The sequence below is a fragment of the Salminus brasiliensis genome, chromosome 15 (assembly GCF_030463535.1).
Source record: "Salminus brasiliensis chromosome 15, fSalBra1.hap2, whole genome shotgun sequence".
Lineage (NCBI taxonomy): Eukaryota > Metazoa > Chordata > Actinopteri > Characiformes > Bryconidae > Salminus > Salminus brasiliensis.
Window position 1 is genome coordinate 35,554,306 of NC_132892.1, and position 12,079 is coordinate 35,566,384.

Sequence of the window (12,079 nt, forward strand, 5' to 3'; positions counted from 1 at the left end):
AAATATAAATGAATATATACATATTCATTCTGTTTATACATTCCTATTAACCTGTACATGCCTGCTAAGTAAATTTGAATATTTCATTATATATGTGTTTAAAAACAGAACTGGGAAGCCTGCCATGAATATACTTGAATATGAATATAGCATTAGTCCAGTATTACTGTCGGTACACCTCCTGGTCCATTTGATCAGCTCTGCTTATCATACAGGTGAACTGTGTAGTTCTGTAATTACAGACTGTAGACCTTCTGGTTCTCCTGTATGATCAGTGGAGGTGATAGATAATAACATCTAGTGAATATGTACATATATAGTGTGTTTTTGTGAGAGTTTCATTTATATGGGAGTATGGTTATGGCCAGCTCTATAAATAATTCTACGGGACCTTTAAAGGATATTAAACACACATCAGCTTCGGTTAATGCAGTAAAATCCTACATGCAGCGGTTTATACCCATATCACTTATGTTTACATCCTTTGGTCTGACGTCTGAACCAAGAGAACCAAACCTGGCACGTCCTGGAAGGCCCTCAGAGGCTGCGTCCGTCCAGCCGGCATAACCACACAGACATGCTGTGGTGCTCAACCCCGAAGCCGGCGTACAGAGGCTCAGTGAACCTGGTGTGGTAGGTGTGCATGTGTGTAAGCATCTGTGTGTCTGGTGCGACGTTGTAGAAGGACAGGACGCCAGCCGGCCAGTCCAGGTACACTCCCAGTCTCCGGGAGCGGCAGCCGGCGGGAGGTGGAGGTACGCCGCTGCGCTTGGTGTTGTGCCAGGCACAGCAGTTCTTCACAGAGCAGGAGAGACTCCAGGCGCTTCCGCTGTTCCTGAACCAGCTTTCTATCTCGTCTCCTTTCCTGAAGACTCCTTTATAAGCCACGGCTACGGTGGCACCTTTCCACCCGCCGCTGTATTCGGCCTCCCAGTAACAGCGTCCAGACATGCTGTCCTTACACAGCACCTGAGGCACGGATTCAAACCTGGCTGGGTGGTCAGGATACGCGCTCTCCTGTCCGACCCGAGTCACCTTTCTGTTCTGCTCGGAAAGGCTTAGTCCTGGGTTCACTGTGTTTGGGTCCAGGGTGAGCTCACAGGCATCTGACCGGGAGACGAGAGGTTAGCAAAAAGACAAACCCCAGAGAAACGAAGGAGAACGAGGGGACTTACATTTTCTCAAGCCTGGTTTCATCCAGCATTTTCCTCCATGATCCACACTAAAGAAAACACACATAGACGTGGAGATACGAGGGTTTAAAAGACTTCTGTAGAAGATGAAGCTTTAAGCTTTTTACTCCAGTAAAAGTGTAAAAGTACTGGTTTCAGAACCACTTTTAAAGTAAAAGTAACGGAAGGAAAACAAAGACTGAAAGCTTAGGCCGAGCCACAGGGGTCTATAGTGCACTACCCCCCCCCCCTCCCCAAAACCCCATTTCTCTAAAAGTCATAATGAGGAGAATGATCTATTAAAATGTTGATGTTAAAAATGTTGGGCTGCACTAGGCTCCTGTTTCAGCTGCAGATCTGCCCATTGAAAATGAAGCATTTCAGTAATATCAGCTCTATTAAAGGAGCGTCTCTGTGCTCTACTGAGCATCAACATGAGCTTCATGGAGGAAAATATGAGGAGTCGTTGTCTAGAAGTTCTGTAAAGCTGCAGAAAGTCAGACTTCAGAGGCGTGTGATCAATAAGCTTTATTGGAATGTAAATGTGGGGCTCAGTCGGGACGTTTCACTGCAGCTCTCTTGAGTCTCTGCCACGGACACAGTCTTCATACTAGACTACAGACGTCTGCTGTGAGCTGCTGGAGAGTGACGGGACGTGTGCAGGTGTGATGGATCTCTTATAAACCAATAGGGAGTCAGAATGGAGTCTGTTTATACTTCTCATCCAATCACGATCAGACTCTCACTTTCCGGATGGAGAGATTTATCTGGAGAGGGTTTTTATTGATGACGAGCCGGAATGAAAACAAAGGGAAATGAAATAGGAGGAACGAGGCTGATTTTAACATGTAAGGAGGAGAAAGTTCAGATAATTTGGGGAAAATGTGAGAAGTAGAAGTAAATAATTACTCCAGTAAAGTTTAGATAAGCAACATTTCTACTGAAGTAAAGTAATGAAGTATCTGTACTGCGTTACTTCATACCTTGAATTTAATTTTTGATCCCAAACTTTTCCTGGATGTGATTGTCTGGAGTCACAAGGCCTAAACTAGCAGTCAGTCAGTAAACTGGCACCCAAGTCTTTAAATACGCAGCTGCACATTTCAATAAGGCAGTGGGGTGCTGGCTAAAGGGGCTGCTGAAATACCTTGCAAGGTATACTGTATCTCTAAAAATTTTTACTTATGAACTCTGCATTAACCGTACCTACAAAAAGGAGCTTGTTTAAAAATGGACAGCATTATCAAACATGGTGAAATTAGTGAAATATGCATATGAAATATGTCCCGAGAGCTGTTTACACATTTATACATACTTCAATATCTGCAGTTTGCAACTGGCAGCGAGCATCTTCTCCCCAAACTCTCCCGGGTGATTATAGCTCAGATCCAGCTCTCTCAGATGGGAGGGGTTTGATTTTAGAGCTGAAGCCAGAGAAGAACAGCCGTCCTCTGAGATCATACAGCCGGATAAACTAAGAGCATGAAGATCAGTGAAAAAAAGGGAAATTATTACTCTTTAAAACACTTTAAAACAAATGAAATTTGAGTTAAATTGAGTTAAATACACTCAGTTTATTATTATTAATTATTAAGTAGTAAGCATTAAGTAGCAGTAAAGTATTTTTAATAATTCTTCTTTACTTGAGTACAATTAGAAACAGTCTTGTGAAATGCTACTTGAGTAGAAATACAAAAGTATTTACTCCAGAAAGTACCAAACATATTAAAAGTAGAAGTACTTTGAGGTAGTAAAGTTATTTGTATAATATTATTATTATTATTATTATTATTATTAATGTTGTTATTAATTTTTGCTTGTTACCCTTTTACTTTCAGTCCAAATTTAGTAATTAAGTAATATATTATCAAATGTACTTCGACATTTACTCCAGTATAGAAGTGTTAAATATATCGACGATATACTTATTATACAGTGACTTACAATATATTCCACATTGTTGTTTCTCTAATATTCTCTAAAAACTCTAATATTTAATAATATGTAAGCACATAAAATTCTCTCATTTTGAGAAACACTAACTGGAGTATCTCCAGTCTGCAGTGTGGGCTCCGCAGACCAGCCGAGATGAACTTCACTCCCGAATCCTGAAGGTCGTTGTTACTCAGGTCCAGCTGTTTGAGATGTGAGTTGGGTGACTGTAGGACTGAGGCCAGCTCTTCACAGCACTCCTCTGAGATGCTACAGAGAGCGAGTCTGTTTCAGAAAATACAGCAAATACAAATATGTCGTCCAGCAAATACAAATATGGGTCCTACTGAGATTGCCTCAGTAGGACCCAGTCCCTGGGGGATCTGGGATCCACAACATTGCTCAGCACTGAATTTCTCTTCAAGCTGTAAGCAGCAATGTAAGCTAATGAAGGATGATTAATAATCTCTACATTTAACAAAATTCAGACAATACTAAACCACTCAGCACTGACTTCAGCGTCTCCAGGCTACAGTGTGGACTCCTCAGTCCAGGTAAGAGCTGCTTCACTCCCGAATCCAGCAGGTCGTTGTTACTCAGATCCAGCTCTCGCAAGGGCATGTTTACTGCCTGTAGAGCTGAGAGCAGAGTGTCACAGATCTCTGAAGTGAGATTGCAGCCAGCTAGTCTGTAACAGGACAGTCCACACATTTTTTAGTATCCTCAGAAAACACTGGGAACACTGGGAACACTGAGAGTCGTTTGTAATGGTCTATAAGATAAGTATGTGAGTCAAACAGATCCATCCTGACCTTAGTATCTCCAGTTTACAGTTTGAACTGTTCAGCCCAACAGAGAGTCTCCTGACCCCGGAGTCCTGCAGGTAGTTGTTGCTCACGTCCAGCTCGGTCAGTGGAGAATTCTCTGACTGTAGGACCAGGGCCAGAGTTTCACAGGACTCCTCATTGAGATTGGAAGCAGAAAGTCTGTGGAAGGGAATGAACACAGTACTGAACAGAAACCATCTCCAAGAGGTGCTAACCTGCAGAGTTTGGTTCTGACCGATTAGGCTCTAGAATTGCATGGTTCCAATGCTCTTGATTACCTGGATCAGGTGTGCTGAGATGCATATCAGCAGGGTGGGAGATCTCCAGGACCAGAGTTATTCATCATTTAAGGATGATATTGTCTATCTTTTAGCTTTACCTTTTTGGGATAACCACCACCTCTGACATCTACACCTCCGGATGCAGGAAGAGGGCCACCCACATCACCCAGCACACTCACTTTATTGTCCCGCTCCCTTCAGACAGGAGGTGTAAAGACTCACAGACTGAGTATATCTACCCCTCTTATATTCTAGATAATTATTATTATAATTATTTTTATTTATTCAATAATTGCTATTTAGGTGTAACTGGGACCTCAGGAGATCTCAATTTTGTTCCACCCCATGTGCCACATGTGATGCGAATGGCAATAAAGTCTCCTTAAATCCTTGAGCAAGGAGATTCCCAACCTTCTCACATCCTAAAGCTTATTATTCAGTGATTGCATTAAAAACTCCTCCTCTGCTGCGTTCTCTCTTCACTGGCTTCCTGTAGCTGCTGCCCTCATCAGATTCAGACCCCTGACTCTGGTCTACAAAGCCAAGACTGGACCAGCCAGCCCCTCCGTACTTGATGGCGATGGTCAAAAGCCGATCTGCACCAAGAGCCCTTCCAGCTTCAAGTACGGCTCGGCTCGACCTGCCATCCTTTAAGATCCACGTCCAGACTTTTTACTGTCCTGCACCGAAGTGGTGGAACGAACTTCCCCTGGGTGTCCGAACAGCAGAGTCCAACACTCACTGTCCTCAAACCCAGACTGAAGACCCTCCTCTTCTGAGAGGAGGAGAAGAGTACTATGGTCTCCTTACTGACTTGGCATAATTAAACCAGACGAGTCCTGAGCAAGACAGACAAACACACATCCTGGCCTATGGTTTGACCTGTCGTCGCCTTACACAAATACAACCACCAGCAAATAGCCTATTGTTTCTGCACTTGTCTTCTGCAGGTTGACGGATGCCTAACACCGATACTGATGAATACAGGCTGTGTCAGTCCTCATACTAATGCATTCAATGTTATGCTTTAAGAAGTGGAGTACCCATCACATTTTAGAAAGGGCCACCTGGTAGCCCTTATTATCTTTTAATACTCCGGGGAAATACTCACCGAGCCTTTCTGCAGTTCCAGGCAGCTGCAACCAGCCTCCTTTGACCCTCTTCATGAGTACAGACCTTCTTCAGATCCAGCTCATCCAACACCTCCTCTGACGTCTGAATAATGTAGGCTATTGTTGAGCAGTGTGCCACGGACAGTTCCTGCTCGTAGCATTTCTCAGACTTTAGGAACTCCAGAAGAGAGTGGTCCTTCATTTCTAGCAGGCAAAGAAACAGAGTGATGGGTAACTCGCCACCGAATATCACAGATGTATTCCGTAACTCTTTTTTGATGAACTGGATGGTTGCCTTGATGCTCTCGGAGGTACTCAGTATTTCCGTCAGGAGGCCGTGTAGGAGTCTCTGATTGGACTCCAGTGAGATGCCCACCAGGAAACGGAGGAAAAGCTCCAAATGGCCGTTCTTCTTGTTATGGAGCTTGATCAAGGCCATTTCCAGCAAATAGTGCAATGTAATGTTGTCTTGGTAAAAACCCCCAAGAAAAAGCTTTAGCATTTGTGTGTTTTTGCTAACGTAGCAGTAAAACACATAGAAAGCTGCCAGAAACTCCTGGAAGCTCAAGTGCACGAAGCAGTAGACCTTCCTCTGGTAAAAAACAGATTCCTCTTTCAAGATTTCAGTGCAGAAGCCAGAGCACTCTGAAACCTCAGCTATGTCAAGCCCACACTCTACGAGGTCCTCATGGTAGAACAGCACATTGTGTTTCATCAGCTGTTTGAAGGCCAGCTCAGCTAGTCTCAGAATGGTCCCTCTGTTGGCTTCCAGAAGTTTCTTTGAATCTTTCTCTCCACTCAGGTCATACTTCTGGTCCTTCATGCTGGCCTGAGTGAGCAGGAAGTGGATGTATAACTCGGTCAGAGTTTTGGGGATTTCGGAGTTGTCGCCTTTTTCCAGGGTTTGCTTTAGTGTGGTTGCGGTGATCCAGCAGAAGACTGGAATACAGCACATAATGCGAAGACTCCTCACTTTCATGATGTGCGAGATTATTTTATCGGCTTGTTCTTGATCACGGATCCTCCTCTTGAAGTACTCCTCCTTCTGATGGTCATTGAACCCATGAACTTCTGTCAAACGGCCGATGTACTGAGAGGGGATCTGGCTAGCTGCTGCTGGTCTGGAGGTTATCCAGAGACGAGAAGATGGGAGAAGACGTCCTTTGATGAGGTTCGTGATTAGACCCCCGACTGAGGATGTTGCGGTAAGGTCCGACACCAACTGGTGGGTGAAAGTGAGCGGGGAACGGAATTCATCCAGGCCGTCAAGGACAAAGACCGTGTTGAGGTCCTCGAAAGCTGCCGCATCCAGATCTTTGAGTTCAGGGTTGAAGGCACCAATAAGACTGAGTAGACTGTTCTGGTCACCTTTGACTAAATTCAGTTCCCTGAAAGGCATCACAATCATGATGTCCACGTCCTGGCTGGCCTTGCCTTCGGTCCAGTTGAGGATGAACTTCTGAACGGAGACAGTTTTCCCAATGCCTGCGATACCTTTGGTCAGCACAGTTCTAAAACCTTTCGCTTGATTCCCTTCACCTTTGTCTTCATGTGGTCCAGTTCGTTTGAAGATGTCGTTGCAGCTGATGGGCGTCTCATGTGGAGATTGTCTTGAAAATTCTCGTTCGATCTGCCAGATCTCGTGTTCACCATCCCTCGCCCTCTCACGCTGTCTCTCTGAGATGTGGAGTTTGGTGTAAATGGAGTTGAGGAGGGTTTTGTGTTCAATTCTATGATCGCCTTCATGAATGAATTTGAAGTTCTCCCTCTGTCTGGCTTTGTGCTTCTCTAGAACACTCTTTGGAACTTCCTTCACTGTAAGTGATTGAAAACAGTAAAAAACATGGTAAGTTTTACAGTACAAATAGACCTCAAGCTCATTTTGCAGTAAGACATGTAACCTTAAAACCTCTGCCAGAAAAGTGAAGAACACTGATGATCTGGTTTCAGTGTCTGGGGTGACGTTCTAGACAATGACTGGGTCAGAACATCTCCAGAACATTAGGCAGGTCTTGTGGGGTGTTCCTGGTATGCAGTACTCCAAGGAAGGACAACTGTTAAACTGGCAACAGGGTCATAGATCCCCAAGGCTCAAAGATGCTCATGGACGTCCCACCTCACAACTTGCATGACTTAAAGGATCTGTCTTGGTACCAGATAATACAGGACACCTTCAGAGGCCATGTGGAGTCCATGATGCCAGATAATACAGGACACCTTCAGAGGCCATGTGGAGTCCATGATGCCAGATAATACAGGACACCTTCAGAGGCCATGTGGAGTTTATGACGCCAGATACTACAGGACACCTTCAGAGGTCATGTGAAGTCCATGACACCAGATACTACAGGACACCTTCAGAGGTCATGTGAAGTCCATGACACCAGATACTACAGGACACCTTCAGAGGTCATGTGAAGTCCATGACGCCAGATAAAAAGGTCTTGTCCATGATGTCACGCTTGGAGGAGAACGCCAGTTTCTAATGATGCTCTTCGGAAGTCCTGGCATCGCTGGGGATCCACCCTGCAAGTTACCAGTGACTGGGCCATCATATTCGACTGGTGTTCAGGTCTGCCTAATTTCCAGCTCAGATTAGATATCAGGAGGAGGTGTGAATTCTTACGCCCTTTTAACCAGCTAATGTTCAAATACTTACACGTCTATTAACAGCTGCGTATTAACCGACACGATGAGCTGACTGAGAGTATTAAAGTAGACAAGGTGGAAGACGGGTGGGGTTACAGGGTCAGGTGGGGTTAGAGGGTCATCTGATTTCGACTGAACTCGGTACACACCTCTGTTTGTTGTGACTGTGTTGAAGACTATATTAACTGTGTCATTAAAGGTGTTGCCCACAAGCAAAGCAGAAGATACGCTGGATCCTGCAGTGGCGGTGATGGTGGTCTGGACGGGGTTTGCTGAAGTGAGGGTGGAGGCTTCCATCATCCCTGCTTCTCATCTTTCATCTGTGGAGATAGAAATAGACACACACAGGGCCTGATTAAGCGATTCTGGAGTGCTACTGTACACTACATGGACAAAAGTATTGGGACACCTGCTCAATCAGTGTTTCTTCTGAAATCAAGGGTATTTTAAAGAGCTGATCCTGCTTCTGTTGGAGTAACTGTCTCTACTGTCCAGAGAAGAAGACTTTCTACTAGATTTTGGAGAAGGATTACCATCCCACCTTACCTCATCCCAAAAGTACTGGATGGAGCTCCTCCACCATCACTCCAGAGAACACAGTTCTTCCACTGCTCCACAGCTCCTCAATGCTGGGGGGCTTTATACCCCCCTAGCCCACGCCTGGCATTAGGCAGCATGGAGCCAATAGGGTCATGATGCTGATCTGCTCCAGAGAGTCCTATTCTATTGGCAGTTCTTCTTCTCTACAGGGACTAGACAAGCTGACCAGACACTTCATTACTAACACTCCATCCAGTAATGTTGTCCTTATGGCGTATATTTATATAGTTTATATATTTTAAATGATATCTTCAGTTATACACTGGATTAATTAACTGATGGCATTAATAGAAGCATTTTATTAATTTATGTATTTATTATATAATAAATTACACACCACAACACCTCATGATGTTTGGAGTGCTTGTCCTCAGACTGAGAAGGGGAAATTCTGGTTTTCAAGAAGAGGAAAAGTCACATTCCATTTGCTGACACACACACACACACACACACACACACACAAACACACACACACACACACACACATGTGTCATGGAAACACCTGACAGCAGGTAATATTTTGTATCCACTAACATAAAGCTCATACATGTAGGAGCTATCGGCTGAACCAGGATCCATACACACTACACACACACACTCTACCTACATTACTGCAGTGTTTAATATATAATCTGAATTATTTACATTACTGCTTCCATACAGACAGGGTGAGTGGGTATGGAAACCTGGGTATGAACCTACAACCCTATCATCAACAGTCCAGAGCCACCACTTCCCCTCTGCCTCACTTACCCTACAGGGAGTACAGAAGTGGGCTGAGCCACCACACATCCCTGGAGGGCTCTGGTGTTGAGGGCCAGTGAGGAGGACATGATGCTGCCCTTCCTTACCGCCTGCTGTCGTCCCGTCAAGAAGTTCAGGATCCAGCCGCACAGAGAGCTGTTTAGAGCCAGATCCCGGGGCTTGGTGTCAAGCCTGGGGGGAATGATGGTGCTGAGCATTGAGCTGTAGTCCACAAACAGCTTCCTCACATACGTGTTCTTCTCGTCCAGGCTCCCAACACGGCAGCCATGCCTGGCTCTATCTTGGAGCTCCAGCCAGTACTTTTAGATGGGATGAGTTGGGGAGTTGGGGATGATGGGGTGGGGTGGTGATCGTCATACAACATCCTGACCTCACTAACGCTCTTGTTGCTGAATGCAATCAAATCCTCACAGCAATGCTCTGCTCCAAGATCTAGTAAAACGTCTTCTTCTCTGGACAGTAGAGACAGTTACTCCAACTGTCCAACTGGAGAAACTCTTTATAATAGCATTGATTTCAGAAGAGGCAGTGAATGAGCAGGTGTCCCAATACTTTTGTCCATTTAGTGTAGCACATTATGTCTTCTAATCACAAGAGAGGAAAGGCTGATGTAGAGTAACAGAGTTAGCTGTTTAGGCTACTTTTATGTATTATGATAGATGATGAGTGGTTCAGTGTGTGTGTGTGTGTGTGTGTGTGTGTGTGTGTGTGTGTGTGTTATTTTAATGTATATAAAGTTCTACCTGTGTCTGATGAAGCGCTGTAGGACCGGTCAGTGCGAGAGGCTGGACAGCATGTTCCTCTCTCACTTTTACAGTGTGACCAATCACATCTAGACAAACAGCGGCGCTCAAAACTGGGAATTCTGGTTTTGTTGTGTAAAACACACACATACACACACACACACACACACACTCACTCTCTCTCTCTCTCACACACACACACACACACACACAAATGTTCTTCTTTCTGTTTCCAGATGATGATCTGATTTGAGTGACAGCTGGTATCTGATAAAGCTGTGCTTCACCCTTAGAATGACATCTGTCCTGATTGGCTGTCCTGTGTTACGCCTCATTCAACCCCGAGAACACTGTACCAGCTGTTAAACATGGTGGTGGGAGGATAGTATATAGTACAGTATAGTATAAAGTGTAGTATATAGTACAGTATAGTATAGAACAGTATACAGTATATAGTATAGTATATAGTACAGTATAGTATAAAGTGTAGTATATAGTACAGTATAGTATACGGTACAGTATACTGTGTAGTATATAGTACAGTATAGTACAGAACAGTATACAGTATATAGTATAGTATATAGTACAGTATAGTATACAGTATAGTATATAGTACAGTATAGTATAGAACAGTATACAGTTTGTGTGAATAAGATGTAAGTGTATGTATAGTATAGTACATAGTATATAGTATAGTATATAGTACAGTATAGTATACTGTATAGTATAGTATAGAACAGTATACAGTTTGTGTGAATAAGATGTAAGTGTATGTATAGTATAGTATATAGTACAGTATAGTATACTGTATAGTATATAGTATAGAACAGTATACAGTTTGTGTGAATAAGATGTAAGTGTATGTATAGTATAGTATATAGTATACAGTATAGTATATAGTACAGTATAGTATAGTACAGTATACAGTTTGTGTGAATAAGATTTGTGTATGTATCATATAGTATTTAGTATAGTATATAGTACAGTATAGTATAGTACAGTATACTGTATAGTATATAGTACGGTATAGTATAGTACAGTATACAGTTTGTGTGAATAAGATTTGTGTATGTATAGTGTAGTATATAGTATAGTATATAGTACAGTATAGTATAGTACAGTATACTGTATAGTATATAGTACGGTATAGTATAGTACAGTATACAGTTTGTGTGAATAAGATTTGTGTATGTATAGTGTAGTATATAGTATACAGTATAGTATATAGTACGGTATAGTATAGAACAGTATACACTTTGTGTGAATAAGATTTGTGTATGTATAGTATAGTATATAGTATACAGTATAGTATATAGTACAGTATAGTATAGTACAGTATACAGTTTGTGTGAATAAGATTTGTGTATGTATAGTATAGTATTTAGTATAGTATATAGTACAGTATAGTATAGTACAGTATACTGTATAGTATATAGTACGGTATAGTATAGTACAGTATACAGTTTGTGTGAATAAGATTTGTGTATGTATAGTGTAGTATATAGTATAGTATATAGTACAGTATAGTATAGTACAGTATACAGTATGTGTGTATTAGATGTATAATTGTGACTCTGTGTTGATTTTATAAATTAAAACTTGACCATATTCTTGTTTGTTTTGAATTATTAATAACTCTAATAACTTATTAATCCTCTCCTGACTGCAGGACTCTGCTTCAGGCTGTTTACCTGCAGGACTTCATCCTCTCTCTCACGCTCTCATCTACATTTACCACTTTCTCTTCATTCTGTTTTGTTTTATTGTTTTTATTGTTTTTATTTTTTTTTTCCTGTTTTGTTTTTTTACTCGTATGATCTTTCCTGTTCATCTTTTGTGTCTTGGTTTTTCTTCCTCTCACTGTCGCCACTGGCTTACTCACAAGTGGGGTCACACTGTCTGCCCTGCCTTAATATCCATGATGACTGTATGGAAACCTGTTCCCACAGCTGTGCTTTTAGGAGAGCACACACACTGCTGTTAGAAGAACAGCAGGGG

General features: G+C 42.7%; 1 protein-coding gene across 1 annotated transcript; it reads right to left on the bottom strand.

Moving 5' to 3' along the window:
* Positions 1-537: 537 nt before the first annotated feature.
* On the bottom strand, positions 538-8,270 carry LOC140535612 (NACHT, LRR and PYD domains-containing protein 3-like). The gene is made up of 8 exons (XM_072657009.1): positions 8,123-8,270; positions 5,324-7,139; positions 3,917-4,090; positions 3,619-3,792; positions 3,216-3,389; positions 2,488-2,646; positions 1,176-1,222; positions 538-1,106 (listed from the first exon to the last, which is right to left on the bottom strand). The coding sequence occupies exons 1-8, from the start codon at positions 8,268-8,270 to the stop codon at positions 538-540; spliced, it is 3,261 nt and encodes a 1,086-aa protein (XP_072513110.1).
* Between the last annotated feature and the right edge of the window lie 3,809 nt (positions 8,271-12,079).

What these genes read in the sequence shown, in the direction of transcription:
- LOC140535612 (XM_072657009.1), bottom strand. Translation starts at nt 8,270, where the DNA reads ATGGAAGCCTCCACCCTCACTTCAGCAAACCCCGTCCAGACCACCATC. An exon ending in TGGAACTGCAGAAAGGCTCG is followed by an intron (nt 4,091 to 5,323) that starts GTGAGTATTTCC and finishes TCCCTTCCACAG; the next exon opens with ACTTTCTGCTTCCAATCTCA. An exon ending in TGCAGACTGGAGATACTCCA is followed by an intron (nt 2,647 to 3,215) that starts GTTAGTGTTTCT and finishes TCATGCTCTTAG; the next exon opens with TTTATCCGGCTGTATGATCT.